Source organism: Paramisgurnus dabryanus, chromosome 18 (assembly GCF_030506205.2).
Source record: "Paramisgurnus dabryanus chromosome 18, PD_genome_1.1, whole genome shotgun sequence".
Taxonomy (NCBI): Eukaryota; Metazoa; Chordata; class Actinopteri; order Cypriniformes; family Cobitidae; genus Paramisgurnus; species Paramisgurnus dabryanus.
This window is the reverse complement of record NC_133354.1, coordinates 27,277,146-27,290,734: the sequence shown is the minus strand read 5'-3', so window position 1 is coordinate 27,290,734 and position 13,589 is coordinate 27,277,146. Positions and strand designations below refer to the sequence as shown.

General features: G+C 36.5%; 1 protein-coding gene across 1 annotated transcript; it reads right to left on the bottom strand.

Annotated features, from left to right (window-relative positions):
* Nucleotides 1-1,608: 1,608 nt before the first annotated feature.
* ca4c (carbonic anhydrase IV c) lies at nucleotides 1,609-11,038 on the bottom strand. The gene is given in 9 exon segments (XM_065287757.1): nucleotides 1,609-2,459; nucleotides 2,591-2,751; nucleotides 3,035-3,101; nucleotides 3,391-3,483; nucleotides 3,591-3,736; nucleotides 4,063-4,227; nucleotides 4,379-4,427; nucleotides 4,429-4,456; nucleotides 10,653-11,038. Coding segments are annotated over 9 exon segments (1,290 nt in total). The 3' UTR covers nucleotides 1,609-2,264.
* Nucleotides 11,039-13,589: the final 2,551 nt, after the last annotated feature.

Sequence of the window (13,589 nt, the reverse complement as noted above, 5' to 3'; positions counted from 1 at the left end):
ACAGAATCTTTACTGCATCTGTGTGAACGCACACACAGATTCCAGAAATCATTGGCATTGTGAATGAACCATAAATCAAACAATCCCAGACTAGTCCAGATGCATTTTCTGTGTATTTTTTTTGTAATGTCTTATGAAAAAGGGCTTGATTTTGCAGTGTAGGCTACCCTTATATAGTAACAATAAACTTTTTAAACATAACACATTTGACTGAAATATAAATCATATTCTCTGCATAAATACTGTATTACTACTGTGTTACTATCACGAGTGGCTCAGTGGGTAGCACTGTTGCCTTACAGCAAGAAGGTTCCTGGTTCGAGCCCCGGCTAGGTCAGGTGGCCTTTCTGTGTGAAGTTTCTGCATGTTCTCCCTGTGTCAGCGTGGGTTTACTCCGGGTACTCTGGTTTCCTCCCACAGGCCAAAAACACGCAAGTTAGGCAAATTGGAGATACCAAATTGTCCCTCCCCCAACTTGTGTTTGAATAAAACTTGTGTATGGATTAACTGGTTCTCGCCATGAATATAGCCATAGATGTTGGAATGGCGTTAAGAAATAAAGGAAGAAGAAGAAGTATTACTATCACATGATTCATGCAGATGAAGGCAGACCCTTTAATCCAAAGCAATTTACAGAGCATTTCATCTATACGTATTTTTCCATCTCTATATGTTTTTTGGGAATCAAACCCATGACCTTTGCAATGCTCTATCAATTGAGCTACAAGATCAGGATGATGTCATTATCTATATTCTTTTATCCAGAATGCATTATGCATTGCACTCCAAAAACTATATTTATTGGATACTTGCCATTTTAATCAACAAGTGTTGTGAAAGCTAAAGAAATGTAAGAATCTGTAAAAAAGCACAGGGAGGTATTAACATCTAAAAATAATATTAAATTAAATTAAATTAAATTATTAACACTTTGAAGTATAATTATATATTGTATCAGTCACCAAATAAGGAAAAACGTAAGGTGGAACTTTTACATGACCCGTTGAAAGTTTATTGTAATGAACAAACAGATAACATTTCATTAGAGAACAGATACAGAATTGATTATATGTAAAATAATGCTTTTTGCAAATGATCAAAGATTACGAAAAAAAAATTGTTTTCAAATTGCAATGTGCAAATTTTAGAAGGATCTCTTGACAGAAATGCAATATAATATATAGATAACTATGTTTCAGTGGTGTATAAAGACCTTAAATAATGAACTGTATTGTATTGTTTTTATTACATTAGAATGAGCCATTTTAATCCACATAGACTGTGGGTCCCCTTACATAAAAGTTGCAATTTTGCGCAATCATGTTTGTAAATTAGCCCTAAACAGAAAAACTGCTCTACAAACTGCGTTTCATCCCTATGTCCCAATTTGCATACTATCCATCCTAAATAGTATTTGAAATTAGAATTGGTATGTCCCAAATCATACTACTGTATGCTGAAATGAGTAACTTTAAGGTTCCCGGATGGTCTGCTGTTCTAGGTGAAAATTCGATAGATTGATGGACACTCAAACAGCTGATATTACCCACAACTCACAGTGAGTTTAGTTGTGCTACAAAAAATTAAGGAATTAAATAAATTATAGTAAATAATAGCATAGGTGAATTGGGAACCAGCTTATGTTGTCTCAGACAACGCCATTTGTTAGTGGTGGACTGATGCTAAAATCTACACAGTGCACCTTTAAATATAATGAACAATAATTAATTATTTACAAGACCCAGAACATACATTAAAGGAGCAATGTGGGACTTTAAGGAGGATCTCTTGACAGAAATGCAATATAATCTACATTACTATATTATCAATGGTGTAGAAAGGCCTTACATAATGAACTGTGTTGTTTTATTACGTTAGAATGAGACGTTTTTATCTACATACACCAGGGGTCCCCTTACTTGGAAGTTGCCGTCATGTGTAGCCCTAAACGGACAAACTACTCTATAGAGCGCATTTTGTCACTATGTTGTCTCAGATGATGACGTGTTTGTCCTGTGGTGGACTGAGCTGTTGGTTGCAATTCACAATCTCACCACTAGATGCCGCTAAAAGTCCCACATTACACCTTTACGAAAGTAAAAATCATTTCAAATTTATGTTGACCTCACTATTTGATATCCCCATTCCAACATACTGTTCAGCTGTTGTTTGTTCCTCAGTGTTCTTTCAATAAAATAGTGTTACACAGAACATGCTGTATTAGCACAAACAGTTTAAATATACTCATTGTGTTTCTTTAACATTTAGTAAAAACACCTTTGTTGTCCAAAAGCACAAAAGAAGCAGAGGAAAAGGGTGATTAGACCTGGCAGGACACACACGCCGTGATTTTTCATAGACGTGTACACTGTTCGTTCATTCAGATTCTGCAAGGGACGGAATATTCCAGTCACGGGTTTACCTGTCTCGAATATCACCTGTTGAGTCAATGATGCCAGCTGAAACAGAAAAATAATATCAGATATGTATACTGACCTATAACTGTATCATACATTTCAAGTTAACAAATAAAAAAATCTTAAGTAGTAAATACACTATTCATGGTGAAATAGATATCAGTCTTGTGTACCTGTTTTTGGGAAATGTGCAGGGTTTGATTGAACACAGTCCACACGACGATCTGGTCACACCCAGGTGTGGTCAAAGAGCCCGAGTATCGATAGTAACCCAGCTTACCGGGTTCCGGGACGATGTCAGCCAGTCTAAATCCTACTATTGCACTGTGGTTCCCTGTTTTATCAGATCGGACAATAAAACACACTTAGTTTGTTAAAGAAAAAAAGACTTGCCAGCCTAATTTCATATACATATTTTATGAGTGGGCTAGTACAAAAACGTATGATTATCATTAAAAAAAAACAATAATGAAACCCTGCCCCTAACCCCAGCGTCACAGGAGCACTGACCCAGAATTGCTTGCTGGCTAGCCACCTCGTAAAATACGTACGAATTGCCATTGCATTGGACTTCAAACAAAACATATATCACTTAATTATTTTAAAGTAGTGCTCACCTTCATATCGAACTCTTCCTAAAGCCTCTATAACTTTATCAAGGTGTTTGTTCTGCTCTGAAGACAACTGAAGACAAAATTTTGGTATTATATATGCACTTGTGGTATTTTAGCATCTTCAAAATGCCACCTATTGCCTAAAATTTGCAAACATTTATTTTTAGCATTCATTAACCAACTTTTGAATACCAACAAGTGTTTAAATATCTAGAAAGCACTAAGCTGCTTTGAATAAAAGCATTTGCTTAATTTGCTTAAAGTGTCGACTATTATTTGCCTAGTCCATCAAGAGTTTTCAAGTTCAACTTTTTTCTTTAAAAGTATCACACAAAAAAGATGACATGTGGCAGAGGTACCTCAAAAAAGAAGGCAAGGACTGCAACCCCTGTTGAGTCATTCTTCGCTTCCTTCATGGTGCTGTACTGCTCTTTAATGTGAACAATGTGGAGCTGGGTAAAAAGCACAAAAAATAATCAGTATTACTTACATAATAAATATAAAGCAATATGATTGATGTGTCTATCTCAAGATCTTGATCACAATATGGGCTTCAAACCTCCACAGGATAGCGTCTCCCATTCACGGTGTGCTCTGATCCCGGCTCCTTGTCGTCACCCCAGTGTAGATGGAATTGAACGGCTTTGTATGTGGCTGTAAGACCACCGCCATGGACCCTCACAGATGAAGGAAGTGAGAAGTGAACTGTGAAGACGTAAATATTGTTATTGATCGTCATTCTGTTGACAAATTTTAAAGTGTAAATGTAAAAATATAAAAAGGTACATTTTGACTTAAAAATTAATGAAAGTTGTCTGTGAAGAATCTGTGAAGATTATCTTGTAAGACAAAATGTGTGTCATAAATGTTTGTTAAACACAGAGTCTATGGAAAAAATGAATGGGCTTTTTGTGTCCCGCTAACCGGGTTAGCTTACATAAATACATCATCCTTACGGCACTCTATTTTAGAGTTGGATAAAGTAAATTCATTTGAATGGATTGAATAAAAAAAAAAAAAATCACATCCACCTGAGTGTTCATGATTTTCCACTGAGATATTGATGGCATCCTTATGACCTTCGAAAATGAAGCTGGTCAGTTTAGACTCATATTTTGCTTTGCGTGTGTCAATGTTGATGGGTGACTGACTCTGGCCTCCGCACATTGGATAAAGTTGGTACCAGTTAGAAGGCTCTGAACACATTAAACAATAATAGACCAAGAATGAAAAAAGGCTTGTTTTTCCAAACCACTTTCTTATCAGAAGTTTACATTCAGTTAGGAGAAACTTTGCTTCAGTAATGCACGTGGATGACTATGCAAATTCCATTCATCGTGTTTTTACCTTTACATGTGTGATTGGATGAGAACTGGCTCTGGTAGCACCACTCACCTGGAACAGAGAGAAAGAAGTCTGATGAAACTGGAAAGTATTCAGATCTGTGACTCGACTCTAAGGTTCAGAGGGGTCTTAAAGGGATAGTTCAGTAAAAAAAAAGTTCTGTCATCATTTACTCACCCTCAAGCTGCTACAAACCTTTATACATTTCTATGTTCTGGTGAATACAAAGGAAGATATTTTAAAGGATATTTATAACCAAGCAGATGTGGGGCACCAATGACTTCCATAAGAATAATAATATGTTACTATGGAAATGGATACACTGGGGAAAAAATAACTTTTTTTAATTTATTGCAAATTATTACGAGGATTTTATTAACTAAAATGTATTGCTTTTTCAAGTACAAATTACCTACCAACATCAAATAAAATCTACTTAATAATACCTAAAACATTTGTTAAAGAATTAAATAAATGTGACTTAATTATTTTTATTTTAGACGTTAGATTTATTTTAATCATTTAGGTAAAGTCTATAACTTTTTAAAAATGCAGAAGCATTCATGTCCTAAAAATATTTAATAAATCGGATTTACTGTTTTAAGGTAGATTGAATTTACTGTTTGTTATTTTCTTTTACATACTTGTATGGACTTTTGGGTTACTTTAAAGTGCCGTTCACATTGTGTAAATGCAACAAGAACAGCATATTTACATATTCAGTGATATAAACAATTGCATAAGTTTTTATTTCAAGAAATATCCAATCAAAGTTAAGGTTATTAAATATGACATTTTATTAACAAATATTTAAGTAGTGAAAGTTCTTATCAGTTTTTATTCTGTGATGAAGCTTAAATAATCAAAATAATCAGGCACAAAGGATTGTGGGTATTCCTTACAACATGTACTGAGAATTTTAAGTTGATTTCACTTGAATTTGTTAGTTTAAGGGATTTTACAATTAAAAGTTAAATAAATGAAGATTTTTTTTAAGCAGACTTGATCATGCTAAGGTTTTTGATTAAAATTGACTTAGGACTATCTTTTATCTAGACATGTTGAACATAAATTAATTGTGTATTAATTTATAATTTTACTTAATTTTAATATTACTATGTGGAAATTATGAATGGTTAATCTAACATATTTTACTAAACCAAAAAGTTCATTTTTTTCTGGGTGGTGCCCCATATCTAGTTATTAACATTATTTATTAGTCTCCACTAATAAGCTGGTGTGTGGTGAGCGTTCTGGCGCAATATGGCTGCCGTCGCATCATCCAGGTGGATGCTGCACATTGGTGGTGGTTGAGGAGATTCCCCCATTCATATGTAAAGCGCTTTGAGCACTGGAAAAGCGCTATATAAATGTAACTAATTATTATTATTATTATTTAGAATATCTTCATTTGTGTTTAGCAAAACAAAGAAACTTATACAGGACTGAAGCAACATGAGAGGAAGTAAATGATGACAGAATTTAAATTTGTCAGTAAAATATCCCTTTAAGGTCCGTTAGTTAAGATGCTGGTCATTGACTATCAAATTAGTTTGAAGCTACACTTTGATTTGTTAAGTATTTCTTGATAATCGGTAAGCCATCTAACCAGATTCTTCTCTTGATCACCTTCACTGGAAGAGCAGAACATGTGATTCAATGCAAAGCAAAGTCACCTCAAGTTTTCATTTTCCCACTGTCCAAGACCTTTCATGCCATTCATCCTAGGCTTAAAACTGTGTGATTTTTGAGTGAGAATAGTTTTCTGTGAATGTTTTTCCTAGTTAATTATTGCTTACAAAGTCTTTGCTATGCTGTGAACAGAGTTACAAATAATTGTTGCACGTGGTATCTGATGCTACTGTACCTGAGACGCGTGAGAATGTAAGAACACAATGTAATTAAAAAGTTTAAAAGTTAAAGTACTGTTACGAGCACCAGCAGCGTATGCACGTTTCGACAAACACAAAATGCAAATTCAGAAGAAGATTGTGAACTTTGAAGTCTTTAGACAATAGAAGCAAAATCCACAAGGTGACCCTTTGTTAAAAAATAACTCCTGTGAATTCAATAACCCAAGATGCACTGCGCTACAGGCAAGATTAACCAGTGACAGAGTCTAAACTGTCAGAGCATATATCTTGCATTATGCACAGCAAAACAATCAAACTCAACCTGAAAATGCAAGCTTGGCAAAAAGTGCACAGCACAGATATTGCAAAAATATTGCTTGGACTCAACAAAAAAAATTAAGACAACTTACAGCAAACTATATCGAATTGGATGTACTAAGAACATTGAGTTAAAACTAGAAGTTATTAAGAATAATTAAGTTTTTTTAAAATTTGATTCAATCACTGGTTCACACAAAAGTACTAAAAGCACTCAAACTTTTTAAATGAACACCACTTGTCAGGTTGCAAAAGACAACCAGTCTTAGCATTTTGTGCCTTCTGATTGAAACAGCATGTAAGATAATGTTCAGAGTCAACAACATAACAGAAACTCTCTTAAGTACAGAACATTAACATTAATAGAAATGCATAATGTAACACAATATTTCTACATTTACTCTCACTATCAAAGCACGTAAATGCTGGGAACCTGAAACCTGAACTTTACAAAATTACACAAAATTACTACGACTATTAAAGGTGCAGGGTGTACATTTTAGAGGGATCTTTTGACAGCAATGCAATATAAATAGATAACAATGTTTTCAGTGGTGTATAAAGACCTTAAATAATGAACTGTTATGTTTTTATTACCCTAGAATGAGCCGTTTTTATCTACATACAACGCGGGTCTACTTACATGGAAGTCGCCCTTTTGCGGCATCATGTTTCCACATAGCCCTAAATGGACAAACTGCTCTACAGAGCGCATTTGTCACTACGTTGTTTCAGATGATGACATGTTTTTCCTGTGATGGCTACCGTAGCTTCTCTACACTGTAAAAAATGTCTGTATAAATTACAGTATTACTGGCAGCTGGTTGCCAGTAACTTACTGTAGATTTTACATTTATGTTATTTACTAACAACAGTTTGTTCAAAGTTAAATGAACATGAAACATTTTCCGTCTTTATCTTTTACAGTAAGTTACTGGCAACCAGCTGCATAATTACAGCTAATTGTATGTGCTACGAAGGGGGGGTGCAATTCACAACCTCACCACTAGATGCCGCTAAAATCTACACACTGCACCTTTAAATACTATTAAATAATGTTTTAAATAAACTAACACACACTGTTGCTATTTTCCCGGCGTGAGAAATAACTCTTGCTCTGGGCGCAAATCAATAAGAGGTTGGTCTGAAGTAAGTTCATTATTATACAATTATACAATACAATTTTATTTGTATAGCACGTTTTAAAAACAACTTACGTTGACCAAAGTGCTTAACAAGGCAAGGAATAAAAATACAACACGAGAGAAACACAGGACATCAAAAAGGAACATCAAGGAATATTAAAAGCTTTTGAGAAGAAGAACGTTTTTAAGGAAGTTTTAAAAAGTGTCAGGGTTTGGGCAGATCTGATGTGTAAAGGTAGGCTATTCCATAGCTTCGGTCCGTAGACTCCAAAAGCACGGTCACCTCTATTTTTGAGCCTGGTTTGAGGGACAGATAGTAAGTTGGAATCACCTGATCTAAGTGATCTTGGCTGGGGGACTGGATGGATCAGTTCAGATAAGTACTGGGGAGCTTGGTTTTGTAGAGACTTAAAAACAAAAAGTAAAACTTTATAGTCTATTCGAAATTTAACCGGTAGCCAATGAAGCGAGATCAGAACAGGTGTAATATGGTCAAATTTTCGTTTACCTTTGAGGAGTCGAGCAGCTGCATTTTGGACTGCTTGGAGGCGGTTTATGTATTTCTGAGAAATACCGATATATAAGGAGTTACAGTAGTCCAATCTGGATGTAACGAATGCATGCATGGCTATCTCAAAGTGCTTGCCAGGCAGAAAAGGCTTAACCTTAGCTAATAAACGGAGATGGAAGAAACAGGACTTTACTACAGCACTTATCTGCTTTTCAAATTTAATGTTGTTGTCAATCCAGACTCCCAGGTTCCGAACACAGTTAGTGCTGTTTGATGATAGTGAATGAAGGTTAACTGCATGCGTACCACGATCATTTGGGCCAAACAAAATAATTTCAGTCTTGCTTTCATTTAAACTTAAAAAATTGCTCGATAGCCATTTTTTAAGTTCATCCAGACAGTCCAATAATGGTTTTAAAGCAGACATGTCATCACGCTTCAGAGGCAAGTAAATTTGGGTGTCGTCAGCATATAGGTGAAATGAAACCCCATGATTAGATAAAATTGAACCCAGGGGTAACATATACAGCTTGAAAAGTTCTGGCCCAAGAATTGAGCCCTGTGGAACTCCAAATCCAAGTTGCTTTTTGGATGAGCTCTGTTGCCCAATGCGGACAGAAAAGCTTCTGTTAGACAAGTATGAGCGGAACCATTCAAGAACTGTACCCCTTAAGCCTATACATGATTCGAGACGAGAGATTAAAATATTGTGATCAACCAGATCAAAAGCGGAGCTAAGGTCTAACAAGACCAATGCAACAAATTGCCCTGTGTCAGTGGTGGACAAGATATCATTCATGACTCGTAAGAGTGCAGATTCCGTACTATGACGTGATTTAAAACCAGATTGGAATTTCTCGTTAATATTACCATCATTTAAAAAAGACTGGAGTTGGCTCAGAACCACTTTTTCTAAAATTTTAGATATAAAAGGGAGATTTGAAATTGGGCGGTAGTTACTTAAAGTTGTGGTATCCAAACTAGACTTTTTAAGTTTAGGCAAAACCGAGGCATGTTTCAGGCTGTTAGGAACAGCGCCAGTGTCTAAACACTTGTTAATAATAGACAACAAGTCAGACCCTACAACACAGAAAACCTGCTTAAAAAATATAGTAGGAATCACATCCTGAAAGCAACTGGTAGTTTTTAAGGTTGAAACAATCTTAATCAGAGAATCAAGAGAAACAGGTTCAAAGACAGACCATGTAGAAGAGAACAAGGGCACTTCAGGTGGCTGGTAAAGAGACAGAGGCATTTGAGATCTGATCAATGAGATCTTCTCATTAAAATGAGTCGCGAATTCTTCGCAGAGAGAGTCAGAAATTTCCGGAAACTGATTAGTTATAGGATTAAGAGCAGAATCAATTATTGAGAATAAAACATTTGGCCTATTACTGTTTTTCAGAATCAACTCAGAAAAATAATGATTTTTAGCAGCTTTCGCAGCCTGCTGAAAAGCAGCTAGGGAATCTTTTAAAATTTCATAGGAAACTTGTAGTCTGTCCTTAGCCCACTTGCGTTCAGCTCTTCTACAGGTTTGTCTAAGTGAACGAACATTATCATTTAACCACGGTTTGGAGGCATGAGTAGGTTTGTTTTTCTTTACCCTGATTGGAGCAACAACATTTAAAACATCGGAGCAGATAGAATTAAAAAGCTTCAAATGTTCATCAGCATCTAATGAGTTTATTGATGGAACCGTGGCTTGGTTCATATGTAGACCGGGATATAATGCCACAAAGTCATCCTTAGCACATTCATTAAAAATTCTAGTTGTCCGTGAGCATGTCTGTAGTTTATGTTTAGCAGCCTTAAGAGGCAGGGAGAACAGAATCGGAAAGTGGTCCGACATAGCAGTATTACTGATGCTAATGTCTGATACTTGTAGGCCACGCGACAAGATTAAATCCAAAGTGTGTCCCTGAATATGAGTGTGACCAGACACCCATTGATCCAGATCAAATGAGGCAATGATATTCAGAAACTCTTTAGAAAGTGGCTGATCACAGCATACATGAATGTTAAAATCACCCAAGATTAAAATTCTGTCATATCTGGTAACAAGATCCCCCACAAACTCAGCAAATTCATTTAAAAAATCCTTGTTTGGCTGAGGGGGGCGATAAATCAAAACAAATACCTGAGAGTGAGTTGATGTAGGTTGCACCAGTTGCACTTCAAATGTACGGCAAGGGCTAGTTGTCAGACCACGGCAAGGATATTGTTTTTTAAACAGTGATGCTAGTCCCCCTCCACGACCAGATAGCCGCGGTGAGTTTAGGAAAGAACAATCATGCGGGGCTAGCTCCGTGAAAGGATTTAACTCATCCGGTTTAATCCATGTCTCAGTAATAAATAAAATATCCAGGTCCTGCGTCGTGAAGAAATTATTTATTAAAAATGTCTTGTTCACCACTGAGCGGGCGTTAATCAAAGCCACTTTTAGTGACGGTGCAGCTACCTCCAACTGTGTTTTTCGAGTTGGCAAGCGTAGGTTGCACTGGTTCACCCCACGACGTCGGAAACTGGGAGAGATGATGTCGATCGAGGAGGATCCTACAACGGGTCGAAGCCACCGATGAGAGGGAAAAGACCATGCAAAGTCACTGACAAAGCGGCGCTCACAGGCTAACACAGGACCAACACACTCCGCTGAGGACCGCACAATAGACTTCAATCGAACAGCGAAACCACCCCGCTTTCCACGTTTTCTCCGACGCCGTCGCTTCCAAGTAGTCTCAACAGGATGCCAACGCTGTACAGAGAGGTACTGGTATACAGGTGGGGAAAACCGACAGGATTCTTCAATGTCAACATCAGTAGAAACAATAGCCATGCGAATGTTTAGTAATGTTTGACGATCATATACGAGCAACATATTGCAGTCCAAGGTCAATAATGACAAACATAAAAACAAACATAAAATCACAGATTTAAAAAGTGAGAAGGAGGACAACAGACGGCATGCCACAAACAACGGCGCCATCTTGCACAAATAAAAGATGGTTAATCATATTTTATTCATAGGTGTGGTTTGGGCGTAACGTCAAATAAACCAATCAGAACGCTAGCCAACATTCCCTTTAAACGCAAGGGCGCAAGTTCCATGGCGGGCTGCTATTATTATGACGGATTTACCAGGCGCACGCCAGAAGCGGTTCACAGCCGAGGAGACCCACGTTCTTGTAAGAGCATTCAAAGACAGAGAAGTTGTTTTGTATGGGGATAGGAGAAACCCGCCCAAATCAGCGTCGGTTAAACAGGCGTGAGAGGAAATAGCCACAGTCTCATCAGCTGGCATCCCCATTGTTGCGCCAAGCGCTACAATGATGTCAGGAGACGGGGGAATCCCAAGCTTGCCAGCATAAATCGGGCACACCGTGTAACGGGAGGTGGATCTGCCTCTACACAGATCTGCGTCCACCCTCACCGCTGAAAGGGTTTGGGGGCTTTGAAATCGGACCCAAGAAACGCAAGCAAGGTCCAACCCCAAAGAAAATTTACAAATCAAGTTCATACACATTAAGGTTTCTTATGAAAACATTTTAATTATTATTTACATAAAATAAACGTAATACAGCCACACAACAAACTTATGAAAATATTTTAATCGTTATTTGCATAATAATTTTTTAACGCAGCCACACAATAAATAAAAACTTCGCCACAATGCTCACCACTATGATTTCCCTTATCTCGTGTATTAATATTTTTTAGTGTAACAATTTATGATTTGCAAAAATAACTGTTGCATCTGTGTAGATTAGATGCAAAGTGTATGCGCGTTGTGCACGCTATACATTATGGTCAAGCATGCGCCCTTAAAATAGCATAATGAACAACGCGCAACGCGCCACTGACTTTAGACTAGTTTTTTTTGGTTAGTAGCGCAATTGTTTTTTGAAACTGGAAAATGGCATCAGGGATGGTTTGCGCCGGAACACGCCTCCTTTTTTGCGCTGAACCGCCCAGGGAGCGCAAGTTCATTCCCTAGTTTGCCGACGTGCGTCTGTGGAGGGAAAACCCCGCTGTGCGCCGGTGCAAAATACGAATGATACATGCGTCACTGACAAAGTCAATTGCGCTGGCTGCAAGATAGGGCCCAAAATGTTTCATAACATCAATAATTAAGAATGTTTAACTTGCAGCAATGCATTAAGTTAAGTAGTGCCAACAGATTCCCTGAATTTTTTTTTTTTTTGAGAGTGTCCCATCACTCCTTAAATACACCCCAACAATCTTTGGTATCTTATCTTTTTCACTTTTTAAGGATTTAGTTTTTACATCATCTCCCTCTTCTTCCTTGTTTTGCATGATTCCACAATCCTGTAGTAGAAGTGTTAAGGTCATGGATTCAATTCCCAGGGAATGCACACAAAATCTCTCCAATGCACTGCACTGTAAGTCACTCTTTGAAAAAAGTGTCTGCATACTGTAAGTGTTAATCCACAATGGTATGCAATTTTAGAGCACATACGTACATGCTCAAAAAACAGTAACAATAATCTGATACCTGATGCATTCAAATTCAGAACAACCAGTGCGTGCAGAAAAGACACAAAAGAAATGTACTGTTTTCATCAAGTTTAAGAATGCAAAATGCAATTGCATTCCACTGAAAGTACAAGGAGCACATGAATGAAAGACTACACTTCACTAAAATTATACTAGACAGGCTTTAAAGATGTTTATGCATCTGTACTGCTGATTATTGTGTTGCGCCATCAGCAAAAACATTTTCAAACTCACTATGATAAGCTTGTTAATTGGATTTCACCAAACGTTGATGCCACCACAATATAATGTTTAAAATATTTTTCAAACAAAGCCAAATAGAAATTCATTTTACTAATACAATTTCGTATGGTTTGTTTGTAAAGCATGCTGCAAGAGAGATGAAATTCCACAAGTGATATAAAACAAACAAACAAACAAAAAGTATAAGACTCACTAATGAAATGTTAACTCCTGGGTACCAGAGGTCAGATTTTCTTTGCATCCATTGAAGCACAAAAAACCATCAAACCATGCAGGGATAACATTGATCATCAGGTTTTACACAAACTTGCTTGGTTATTAAAGCATACTGATAATATCATTTTAGGAAATGGTGAAATACATTTTACCAGTAGTCTTGAATTCACTGTATATGGAATAGTAAATTCATATATATATATATATATATATATATATATATATATATATATATATATATATATATATATATATATATATATATACACTGAAATAAATGATTCATTCAATTTACACATTTTTTAAAGGTAAGTGGTTGCAATACATTTATTTAAGCTACATTTAAACAAAAAAGATTAGTGAAGTAAAATAAAAATAAAAAACTTTTGTTTAAATGTAGCTTAAATAAATTG